Here is a 13,487-nt window from a genome sequence, read left to right on the forward strand (position 1 = left end):
TTTTTTAATTAATTAACAATGAAATGTGTCTCAGGTGAGTAATCAAGGTGCCTCAGTGCTGTTGTGTTTTTAATGTGATTAGAAATAAAAGGTGTATTAGTTTGGGGAAGAAATATAAGATTGTTCTTTTATAAAATGATCTCTGAAGTTTTAATTGATTAATTTCCTACCTTTTTTTGAAACTTAATGAAAATTGGTCATTGAGTTACAGTTTTATCCTAGGAAGAAGGCTTAGTTATTGGATGTCTTCTGTCTAAAACAAGAGTGCTTTTACGTTAGCCTTCTAGCTTTTGATTTATACCTTTAGAAACAAAACTGTTTCATAAAGACCACCTGTCCCATTGGGAAAGCTGCCTTTGTTGATGGAGTTTCTGTCCCACCTGGTTCCTGTAATCGTCAAGTCCCAAAGAAATCACACAGAGGTCTATATTAACTGTAAACTGATTGGCCCATTAGCTCAGGCTTCTTATTAACTCTTATAACTTATATTAGCCCATTATTCTAGTATATATTAGCCACATGGCTCGGTACCTTTTTCAGCAAGGCAATCACATCTTGCTTCTTCTGTGGCGGTGTCAGGACTGCACATCAAGCTTTCCTCTTCCCAAAATTCTCCTGTTCTCCTTGACCCGCCTCTACTTCCTGTCTGTTGTCCTGCCTATACTTCCTGCCTAGCTACTGGCCAATCATTTATTTAAAATATAAGTGACAGAATACAGACCATTCTCCCACACCATGCCTTCATTGTTTTTCCGTTGGTTTTTTATTGCTAAGTACATTTGAGTACAATGGCCAGCTTATTCGTCTGAGCATTTTTGCCAGTCTTGAGGAGTATCTATTTAAATAAGTGGGTTTTCTTAACTCTGATTTGTTAATTCTTCAAATTAAAGTTTGTGAATATTCTTATCATCATAGTAAATTTCTGCCTGTATAATCATAATGACACTTATGTGATATTTTAGTTTACAAAATACCTTTTTATTTTTTATCCATGCTATGTTTTGAAATAACATATATAATCTGATCCATAGAACCTGTGCTTCTGAGATTTAATATAAACCATTTTTAATAAAAGTTCATTCTTCAAGACAACAGCTAAGCTCTTAAATTTTTATGTTGTTTTCACGTAAGATCATTCTTCTACTGTAGTTATGTCATTTAATTTTTTTGTAAATAACTTTACAAATTATACTTCATCTCTCTTTTCCTAGTTGCCTTTTCATTATTACTTTGTTATCTAACATGTTAACAACCAGTTCCAACTTTATGTGATTTGTAATGTTTGAAAGGACCATAAGATTTGACCAAATGGTTTTAAACTTGTGAAACATGGGAACTTTACAACAGTTGGCCAGTCAGCACAGTTTATCCTATCCATTTGGAGTGTGTTTGAACGTGTGGTTTCCAGTGTCATGCACGTACTCTCTAGGTTTTGAAATTTCTGGTCACTTAGCAAATGTTTGTAAATGTATATCTTTTATATCTAAAATAGTATTTATCAGCGGATAAATTTATAAAAATGATTTTACTTAAAACAAATTATTATTATTGCCATTACCTCCTTTTTTAAATTCTTTATCATTGAAGGTTTTTTCTTATTTATTTGACTACTGAATTCACATGATAGAAGATATAATGCTGATGTCATATAAATTTAAATATATGATTTTGGATCTGATTTTAGTTTTATTTAAAGTAGTATTTTATTTAAACAAAAAACGATGAACTCACCTTACTTTCCTATTAGGATCAGCTGAATAATTTTCAACAACTAACCAAGAAACTTCATGTTGCTAATGAGAACATAGAAATGGTAAGTGGAAATAACCATTTTCTGTACCTGATTTTTACAAATTAGAAACTGTATATTTATTTATACTTATTCACAGCAAAGCAAAAATCATGTTGTATTTATTAAAACATCTAGACAGTATCTTTTTTGGTTATCTTACATATTCAGTATGCTTTCAAGATATAACCAACAAGTATTTGAATTACATTCTAATCTGAAAACTATCTTAGGTTATTTGACAGGGTCTCTTAAGAATAGAGTTGTCTAGACCGTCATCTCCTCAAAAGTAATGCACACATCTAATCTTTAGTGTTTCTTACTACACACAGCCAGAAATATGATAAGAATAACATAAACCTGTGTTGAAGGAATGGTTTACTTCTTTAAAAGAAGTTAAACTAAGAGTGGTCTGCAAATTAACCATCAATATTAACCTTAATATATATAAATTCCCTTACATTTTCTAAAACAAATATAATTCAGGCTCTCAGTTCCACTTAGTCTCTATTAATTCTCTTATTTTCCTTTTGCTTTCCTTACCTCCTTGGAATTTTATTTTTTACTCATTGTTGGGTAATAGAATTATAGCACTCTGGGTGATCCCTCCCTTTGCTTTTCATTCTTCCCTAGTTACTCTGCTAATTCTTGCGAATACCTAAACAATCTCTATGCTTAAGAGTAATTATGTCATCAAAAGTAAGTCATCCCATTTTATTGCACTGTTTTATTATCCTTTAATCAAATGTCTCTTACTTATGCTAACACTTAGGAACTTGTTTGTACTGTTTTTGAGACAGACTTATACTGTAGCCTAGGCTGGCTTGCATTTACCAAGGCTGGCTTCAATCTCCTGACAGTCCTCTTGCCTCACTTTGGTTACAGACATGAGGCATCACACCTATGCTTTCTAATCGTAACTTGTTTGTGTGGTTTTTGTTTTTTGCTTCTTTTATGATATATTTCTGAGAAGTCTTAAAATTCAAGTAAATGCTTCAAGACAAAAGGATTTCTGAGTTCTATAATTAAGAGATGCTTTTAATAATATATTTGTACATGAAAACTAGTACTTACCTAATATAACAATTTTTTATCATTTCTCCCAGTGTATCTTTCAGAACTATGGGAATTATATAATCCTTTGATATTCCTACTGAAGATACATTACTGTTCTAATAACTCATAAATATTTTTAAGGAAAGTCATAGAAAAAGGATGTTTGAGTATTTATAGGATATATTAAATAAACCATTAAAGGTCGTACCTTTAATTCCAACATTTTTGAGACAGAGGCAAAGGCAAGCAGCTCTCTTTTCAGTTTAGAACCATGATTGTCTACATAATGAGATGAGACCTGTCTTTATAAAAAGGAATAATTTGTAGTGTCAGACCAGAACTGACACTATATATTGTATATAGTGGATGTCAATTAACTACTAAGCCATAAGACTGGCATTAAACAATTGTGTACAAATCAAAGAGCATTCAGAGCTTAGTTGCAAGAGCAAATCTGAATCAAGATCAAAACAAAAAGGAGCATGCCCAACAAATGTCAAGCAGTTCCCATTTTACAAGGTTGCTCACTAGGTTCCTGCAGATGCACAGTAATGAGTAATTTATGGTAAAGTTTGTTGTAGTGAAACTTGAGAAAGATGTCAAGAGTAGAAAAACCTGACTCCTTTTACCCACAAACACATTGAGTTAGCAACCCAGAACCCATTAAAAAGTTCCTGTCTCCCGGGAGAAGATGACACCAGACACAGTAAAACTAGTGAGTTGGTTTTGGTTGTTATTACAGGCATGGTTCCCAGTATAGCACCATAATATGATAAAATCAAAAATAAGACTCTGTAGCTCCCAGCCTCCTCCAAAGGAAATAAGAGATTGGTGTGCACATCTAGAGTCTCAATCTGAAAAGATTGACTTCCATCTTTGTAACAGGAGTTGTTACAATTCCTGGACAATTTGGCCACTGTGCAGAGAACGATGGTGTGCTGCTGGGACTAGATGTCGTTGGCCACCATTACCAGCTCATGAATGACAGCTCAGCTCTGACTTTCTCCTGCATGAAAGAATAGATCTTTGCATCCAGTACCCTGTCAGTCTTACTAGTCTTCATGCTCTGTCCAGTGCAGTGTGACTGCCTGAGGAAATGCGGGGTTATGACATAGACTGATGCATACCATAGTGCCTTGTCCGTCATCACAGAGCAAGTACACAAAAGCTATTGCTGCCACTCTCTCTAGGGGGTGGGAAATAGTCCATGGTTCCTCCGAAACCTGTGACTAGCTGCCTGGTGGAGTCCTCTCTTTTAAGGCATCAGTCTTTGAAGTTCAGTAGGATTCCACTTTTCTTTCGTGTCTTAAAACCAAAACAGTTGCCCCAAAACATGAAAAAACAAAGATGTTTCAAAGGAACCACATAAATCTTCAGAGATCAACCCTAAATAAAGGACATGGGGTTTAGATATAGATCTCTCTAGACATACTAGTTAGGGAAATATAAAAGTAACTCTTATTAAGATCAGTGAGGTCAATGAAAAAATTCATGAAACATGAACTTTGAACAAAGAGAACTTTTTTAATTCCAAAGACTATATACTAGCCTGACAAATTCATTTTAGGAGTTTAGATCAAGTGAAAGAGTAAGAGAATTTAAAGAGAGGAATTAAAATCTTAATGAATCTAATAAAAAATAGAGAATCAGGAATTGAAGATAAGTTTAGAGCTAATTGCTAATTCCTGGTAGCAGTTAGAGATAATTTTTAAAAAATGCCACAGTTTCAATAACTGCAAAACTGAATAATTTTTTGTTTGTTTATTCAAGTATCCGTAAACACTCTTTCCACTTCCTCCCCTCCTCCCAATACCCTCCCACTCCCCCCCACTAAAACTGAATAATTTTAAGGGCAAAAGAAAGAGCTAGGATTTAAAAAAAAAAGCAAATAGAGATGTATAAAATATGTTCATTATAGAAGAAAATCTACAAAAAGATATGGCAATCCAAAAATAGGAACCATTAAGAGCTTCAAATAGGACCACAAAGAATGTCTCCATGTCACATTGTCGTTAAATGCTAAGAGTACAGAACAAAAACAAAATAGTGAGAACTCTAAAAGCAAAATCCCAAGTTGCTCCTAAAGACAAACTCATTAGCATTACATCAGACCTCTTCTCTCAGGAGAAGCTCTAAGCCAAGAAAACATGGGTAAATAACTGCCAACTAAGATTATCAGCTCCAACAATGTTATTTAAGATCAATGGAGAAATAAAGACCTTCCAAGATCAACAAAAATGAAAGCAACACATGCCAACTAAGCCAGCACTGAGGATTAGATTTAAAAGATTCCAAAGCAGAAACGAGGAAAGAGAATCATGAAACCTAAGAATAATTTTCATGAGGAAATATGAACAAATAAGAATTAGGAATGAATCCTGCATGTTCAACTCAGGAAAAAAAAACAAAACCACAATCCTCTAGAATTAACAACAGCAAGCCAAAACTAGTCTGAAGAGCTTGTAAAGGTTTCTACATATTGACAAAGGGAACAATCCATACAGAAAATGTAACTGCCATTTATATGTGTGCAACAAATGTCAGTGTATCCAGTTTCCTAAATATTATCAGTAGATATAAAAGGATGTAATAATAGTGGGAAATGTCAGTATCCCACTCAATAGATAGATCATCCAGATGGAAAAGTTAACACAAACTTCAGAGTGAAATTATACAAGGGGCCAAATGGACTTAACAGATATCCCTTAGATGAATAGCTACAGGTGATTGGAAGCAACTTAGAGAAGGATTTGTCTTGCCCAGAAATGAGTACCCTAAATGGTTATCCAATCACAAGTGCCCATCCCTAAAAGACTATACATATAAGCAACAGTAAATAAAAACTCCTGATTGACTGACATTTAAGACGAATTTTTTAGGAGATAATACAGGACAGAATACGGAAGGGGAGGAAATGGTGTATTTTAATTTTGAAAGAGATTATAGAGATGTATAAGAGTAAAGGGGAGAACAGACAAATTATAACAAAAGGTGTAAATCTGATTGAAGCACTTTTTATACATGCAGATGTCATAGTGAAACCCATTTTTTTATACAGATGAATATTTTTATAATCCTAGCACTCTGGAAGCAGTCAAAAGGATGGAAAATTTGAGACCAGTCTGAGCTATATGGCAAGACTCTATCAAACTTTTTAAATTTACTTTAAAATAAAATAAATTGGGCCAGAAACATGAGTTAGCAGAAAAAAGGTAGTGCTGCCAAACTAAAGACCTGAATCTAATCCCTGAGGCCCGTGTGGTAGAGAGAGCTGATTCCCACAAGTTGACTTTTGACCTCTAAGTGCTGTGACATGTGCTTTCCTTCAATAAATATATGTAATTTTCAGTTTTCAGTTTTTAAGAATAAATCAGATAAATTAGCCATGTTTCTGGAGCTTAATCCCAGTAATAGACATAGGTTTTTGTCCCACCCGTGAACATAGGGTTTTACATTATTTATACCTCAGTACCATCAATATTGTCAGACTGTTCTACAAGAGTCAACATTCATCCCATAACCTATAGCATTTTTCAGTTTCCCACACTTGAAGATGAATCAAAGATCAGCCAGAGAAAGCCCTCAGACAGGAATTCAGGGCCAGGTAGTTTAGAAGGATCCATAGAAGTAAAGGTAAGAAAGGAAGAACCAAGCTTACATTTTAACCTCCAAAAAACATAGTAATTATTAAGAATCTTATCTTTTTTGTTCTTTTTTTGTTTTTTGCTTATATGCTTTTTGTTATCTTTGAAAATACTGTTCCTAAATGTTCTAATACTGAACGTTTCTGATTTGTTCTTATGGCAGACTAACCAACACTTCCTGAAAACGGTAACTGAACAAAATATGGAGATCGAGAAGCTTCGAAAACATCTTAGGTACTTTCAGGCATGAATTTTGTTTTTATTATTAATGATATTCATTCAGAGAAACTTCCTTATATTTCCATAGAGTTTCCTATCTTTTTTCTTCTTCCTTTTTACTAAACCTTTACCAGAAACATTCTGCATATATGAGCATCAGCCATGGGGAGACACTGAAAGCAGTCAATCAAGAGGTGACCCTGCCATGAAGGGATCGTAAGCCAGTGCTACAATAGAAAACTAACTCCTAGAAACATCTTCTGCTTATCTTTATCTTTCATTGGACTCTGCCTGAGGAACAGGAGCTCCAAAACCTGTTGTTTCTTAGCAGATAATCACAGAAGTACCAGTAGGGAGTGAGGAACTGAGATTGGGAAGAGAAGATATGCGTAGTACAGATAGGCATTGACTTCCAGTCTTCTTTTTTTCTGCTTTTATAATAGAACTTCAAACTAAAAGCAGTTTCCGAAAGAAGGGGTTTCTTTTACATGCTACCCTTCCATTGCACTGTCCATCACCAAGGGAAGACAGGGCAGGAAGTATTGCAGAGACTATGGGAGGAACGGTGCTTACTGACTTTCTGTCTCTGGCTAGCTCAACTACCTTTCTTGCACAGCCAGGGCCAACTGCCCAGAAATGGCACTGCCCATGGTGGACTGTGTCCTCCCACATCAGTATTAAAAAAGAGAAACCCCACCCAGATTTGTGTAAGGCCGGTCTGCTGGAGGCAATTCCTATTTTCCCTCTTCTCAAATGACTCTTAAATTATATCACAGTTGACTGAAAAGCAAACAACATAAAAGCAGTGAGCACATTTGTCATCCATGGAACACTGTGCACTTACGAGGAGGAATAAAGGGTTTGAGGTAGGATTGGAGATGGAGGGGTGCATGGCTGTGGATCAGACCCAGAGCATTGCAGATGCTAGGTAAATCCTCTCACTGAGCTACACACTCAGCCCAAACAATATGTAAAATTAAAAAAAAAAAACAGATTTCAAGATGAGTTTTTTATATTCTCTAGATTTTTCTAATTTATTGTAATATAAATTCAGAATATTCACGGGTAATTATCTAGAACTTACTGAAAGCTGCTGTAATATACTGTCCCCCTTCCGTCTCTGGTTTTGACAGGCCTTCTGACTAGTTTGGCTTAGGGCTGCCATTTGTCAGTTTACTTGTCCTTCTCAAAGATCCCACTCTGTCTCGTAATCTTTTGTGCTGTTCTTTTAGTTTTTCATTTCATGAATTTAAACTCTGGTCTTTATCATTTGTTTCCTTTTGCAGATTTGAAAAAAAAACTTTTCTAAGACCTTGAGTTTATTATTAGATTATTTATTTGGGATCTCTAATTTTTTAATGTAGACATTTGTTACGACAAAGCTCCCCGTTGTCACTGCTTTTTACCGTTCCCCCGGTTCTAGTATGCTGTGCTTTCATTCTCATTCAATGCTAAAAATGGTTTTATTTCCTTACTGATGCCTTTCGTGACTTCAAACATTCCTTTAGTGACTCAAAAATGTGTACTTTGCTGCTTTGGGGTGGAATAATTTGTGATGTCTATTAAGTCCATTTGATCTATAGTTTAACTCTAAAGTTTCTTAGTTATATTTTATCTGGATGACTTAGTTATTGATGAGAATGAAATATTATTGAAGTCACCCATTATTGTTTTTTTTAAGTCCGTTTGGCCTTTATGACCAGTAGTTTTGATTTATAATAATATTATAGTACTGTTGAGTACATATATTTTTGCAATACTTATATCCTTCATTGATATAAATTGACTGTTTTGGTTTGTTTTGCCTTCTTTTTGACAAAGATATTTAAACAAATACAACAAAATAAATAGTTAAGAAACTAGGAACATCTTCAAAAAACTTAAACAATAGTGACTAGGGAGGTGATTCAGTGGGTAAGATTTGCAAGCATGTGAACTTAAATTCAGATCCTAGCAGAGGTATAAAAAGCTCAGCATAGGTGTGCATGACTGCAACATCAGCACTGAAGCGGAGAAAGAGGAAAATTGACAAGAGTTTGAGACCTTTATCCTAGCTGAGAAAATGGGGACCTTGCTTTCTGTAAGAAACCAAGAATACAACAGGGAGCAATAAATGGAAAGATTTGATGGTCTCCTCTGGCCTCTACACGTGTGTGTGTATGGGGCAAATATATCTATGTACACACATGAACAAACACATGACATTTTACTCAGATAAGTAAGATTGAAGAAATAGAAAATTGCAATGATAGATTAAGAAATCTCAGCAAAGAAACAGAAAATCTAAAAACAAAACAAAATTGAGAACTACTACACCAGAATTAGAAGCTTCAATTCTTTGGTAAAAATATTTTCCCATATCTTTATATTTCAAAGTAATGTAAGTTAGAATAATTTGTTTAAAAGAGTGTGTTGTATATGAGACAGAAAGATTGAAAGAGGTATAGTAGTCTAGTGTCCCCTTGATAAAATAGTAAAATGTCAATTGCCGTGGAAAAAAATCTTATTGTTATTTTTAAGGGTGAGATTGATCAAATAAAACAAAACAGAATATATTCATGGAAGTGTACATATCTTTAACATTATAATTCAATAGGAAACTGTCATGTTGGGAATAGTTTCTAAATATAAGAAAGTTTTATGAGAGTTTCTCCTTCCTCATTTATTTTTACATAGGTTTATGGATTTAATATCTAAATTGAGAAGCAAGACTCCAGAGTTTTTGTAAATAAGATAATCTAAATATTTCGCTAGGAAAATATTTCTGTTTTTAATTTTATAGTTAAATTTAACTGGTACATTAAAACATGAATGTTGTACATATTCATTCAGTGATGTTTCTTGTTTTAAGTCATATACACATTGAATATGGGAAGATATTTCTAATTCAATATTTAAAATATAAACCAAAATAGAAAAAAATGATAAATAAGAGCCAAAGATAATTGGGCATAGACTGTGAGCAAGCATTTCAAAGGTCACAACATTCTGGAAAATGCAAGCTAAGCAATATAACTGAGGAGTTGCAGATTTGAGTGTTTTGAATTTCTTCTCAAAATTTGGTATATTTACTTATAATGAAAATACGATGAAACAATGAAATAGCTTTTAAGTGGAATTAAGTCTAAAAGCAAAATTAATTTATTTTGTGTATCTTACACTCAGAGTCTAAAAGTAGTTTAATACAGTATCTTTAGTTTACAAACACTTTTGCTAAAAGCTAGCACATGTGGTCAGGTGTAAAATGTTCCACGTGTTGCTTTGCCGTGGTGCTGAAAATGTTTATAATTTCTTAGTGTTTCATATTTCATAGTTTTGGATTAGGAATTCTTAACCTATAAACTGCCTTGCTCAAAAATTGATGTTGGGTCGGGCGACGGTGACAAATGCCTCTAACCCCAGCACTTGGGAGGAAGAGGAAGGCAGATCTCTGAGTCCGAAGCCAGCCTGATCTACAAATCCAGTTCCAGGACAGCCATGAATGTTACACAGAGAAACCCTGTCTCAAAAAACAAAAACGAACAACAAAAAAAAAGGTCAAAATGTAAGATAGAAGCTTCGTATGATGGCACACCCTGTAATCATAGCACTTAGTAAGTAGAGACAGGAGAATTTTGAGTTTGAGGCTAGCCCATTGTAAAAACCCATCTCAAAAAAGTCAATCTTTCTCTCTTTCTCTTTTTCTGTGTGTGTATGTGTATGTATGTTCATATACATATGCATAGATTCAAAGTAGAATATAATAATGAGTCCCTCTAGAATAGTATAATCCAACAATATATAGTGAATATATATAGTCTATATTCATTATAGACATTTTAGCTGTGGAGATGTATCCATATTTAGTATGTATAGTACAAGAACAAAAGATATATTACATATATTTATTTGTTTCTAAAATAAAAACGTTGCCTAACTTAGTTGATCATTAAAAAAAAAAAGCTTAAATGTTATTAAAAAAAAAAAAAACTAAAACGAACCGAAGACTTGAACTGTCTCACCCAGGGTTTCCCAACAGACTCAAGGAAGAGCCAAGTTGGAACTCATAGCTTTTTCAGGGTGAGCTGCTAACCCTGGCTTCCTGACAGTATTCGCAGCCGTAGAGAATCAAGAATGATAGTTGATTGGAAAAGAAAGGATGATGAGTGGGTTTGTTGATTTTTGACATCTGTGTGGAAGATTCATTTGGGTTTTGGACATTTGGTGTAAAGACTATGACTGAAGATTAAATGAGTTGAGAATGATAATTCTAGTTGTGGTTATCTGAAGCCTAAAAGGTCTTGAATGTTGCACTGCCCGTAAGTAATTTTGCCATAATATTTACCAATGGTATTCTATAGCTCAACATTAAGCAGTTCAGAGCTGTATACATAACGCTATGTATGCCTGCTTTTGCTGCCACAGATTTGAAGGAACATAAGGATAAGCAGATGCTTCATTCAGGGAAAGGATGTTGCTTTCAAGTTTGACAGATTCTGAATGATGGGCATATTGACATTACCAAAATTCAGTTTTGAAATGCTCTATAATACCATGCCAAGAAAAAGTAAATTAGAAATTCTTTAAACACATTTGTACTTACACTGAAACATAGTTTCATTTGTTGTCTGATAATACGATTCCAAAAACTAAAATCATGTGAATATATAATTAAAGCTTCTTTTGTTTTCCTTTTTGAGAGTTTTGTGATACTCTGCCATAGCAAATGAGACTATTCTGGCTGTTTTCTCAGAGCCTTCATTCGCCAGCTGTCCTTAGCCCTCCAGTGTAAAGTGCCCAGGGTCATTTTGCTGTTTCTCAAAAACCTCTTGCTTTCTTCTCTTTTCCTTTTGATTATTATTCTTTCTCGGAAAAAAATGTGTACACTCTCTGGCTACACTTGCTTTCTGCAGGAGGGTGTTCTTCATTGCACCAGAATTTTACTTTTTTCCTTGCAGATCTTCTTATCACTCACTCATTTAATTGAAATTTTATGTTATTTCTCTGTAGGTGCTTTTTTATTTCATTATATTTGCCTAGTAGCAAATATACTGAGCATAGTACGCTCAAATCCTGCATGTTGGATATGTCTTTGAAAGAAAGGGAGCCAAACATGGTGGCACACACCTTTAATTGCAGCACTGGGGAGGCAGACAAACAGATATCTGAGTTTGAGACCAGCATGGACTACATAGTAAGTTCTAATAGTGAGATCTTATCTTAAAATGTATATATTGTCATTTGAGTGTATCTTTTAGGAAGGATGGATTTTATCAGTGTAAAAGTATTTGTTCAAAACATGGCCCGAGTCTAGCATATGGGTTCATCATATTAACCTCTCAAACTTTAAACAAATATAGTTTAGGAAATTGAAATGAGGAATGGCCCAAGGTCAGATCGTCGAAGATTTGATGTCGTTCTGAGCAGACACGGACATGAAATAATACGCTCAAATTTTATTTTTGAAAGAATATTTTTGTAATGTAATTCTTTATTGATTCTTTGGGAAATTTCACATCATTCACCCCAATGCTGCTCACCTTTCAGTCCCTCTATATCTTCCCTTCACCCCAACAGCATCTCTCCCCAAAAGAAAGCCCCCCAAAAATTAATTGAAAACAAAAAAAAAACTCCCTCGCTCCTCCATTTATCCCACCCCTCCAACACCTGTTCACTCACCCTAGTGTCCTTGGCAGCTGGGGTGTGTCACCACAGTGTATCCTTACACAGACAGGCCCATCTGCAAATGTTCCTTGTAGTGAGTCATTGAACTGGTTCAAGACCTCTGGCCTCTGGCACACCATCATCACTGAAACCTCATCAAAACTGCTCTCAGATAGTCTGCTGTTGCCCTGAGTCATGGAGATCCTGCAGCTATCGTTCCGCACAGTCAATCCCTTCACATATAGATGGGGTAGATGTTAGAGTGGACCAACCCATGGCCCAGGAAGTGGGTTTGGGTGGTGATGGAGCTGGTCGGTCCTTGCCACTGGGACTGCCTCCCCTCAGGCAAGAGGTGGAGTCAGCTCTCCTGTGCCCTGGTGAGGGGTGCACCTCCCATGGTGGGGAGGGTCAGCTCTCCTGCTGCATCATCCAAAGAAGAGCAGGCCCAGTGACGGGCCCAGGCCAGAGCTCAGCATGGCGAACAGATTTCAACATGCATAATTCCTATTAACATAACATAGGCTGTGAACATCAACACAGACCCCAGCTGCAACAGTACCACAGACCCAGAAATGGCCCTTGACAGCAGCTTGGGCCCAGATGTCTCCATTGCCCCATTGGCAGTGCAGGCCACCCAGATCAGTATGGCCCTGGTGGCCGCATGGCCCTGAGACTCTAATGTGGTCTGAGATGGCTGACCAGACTCCAGACATCTACATAGCCCTTATTGGTAACACGAGGTACAGACATCAACTCTGTACCCAATGTCACCCTGGCCCCAGGTGGCAAACAGGCCACCCATGTCAGCCTGTTTCTCACCACTTTCACTTCTTCAGTTCTGCTTCTTTCCCTTTCTCTTTTGTTTCTTCACCGAGTATTTCCTCATTATAAGGGCACCTCCCCAGCCAGAGTCCCAAGGTGCCAGATGGGCCTGTATATTTAGCCGGATATCTTTAGCCGATCTGGACTGTAAGAACCCAGGCTGGCCCATGGGTGTCTTTGAAAGAATATCTTAAAGAAAGCACAAAAAAACAAAAGGAGGTAAGAATTAAAGCAATTTTTAAGTAACTTTATTTAAAATAATTTTAATTAACTGGATTTGACTTGGTGTTAAGATATGTGCCTAGCTTGTTCAG

At 35.7% G+C, this 13,487-nt stretch overlaps 1 protein-coding gene across 3 annotated transcripts in view; it reads left to right on the forward strand.

Moving 5' to 3' along the window:
* Positions 1-13,487, forward strand: part of Sclt1 (sodium channel and clathrin linker 1) — a 110,769-nt gene that overhangs the window by 30,582 nt on the left and 66,700 nt on the right. For all 3 annotated transcript variants that reach the window (XR_014999338.2, XM_085682418.2, XM_048424684.3), the window contains 2 exons: positions 1,748-1,813; positions 6,653-6,723. Coding sequence is in view for 2 of the 3 variants with exons in the window: in XM_085682418.2 (XP_085538544.2) it covers positions 1,748-1,813; positions 6,653-6,723 (137 nt within the window). In the remaining variant the exon portion in view is untranslated. The remainder of the gene's footprint in view (positions 1-1,747; positions 1,814-6,652; positions 6,724-13,487) is intronic.

This window comes from Myodes glareolus, chromosome 20 (genome assembly GCF_982192425.1).
Source record: "Myodes glareolus chromosome 20, mMyoGla1.1, whole genome shotgun sequence".
In the NCBI taxonomy this organism is placed as follows: Eukaryota; Metazoa; Chordata; class Mammalia; order Rodentia; family Cricetidae; genus Myodes; species Myodes glareolus.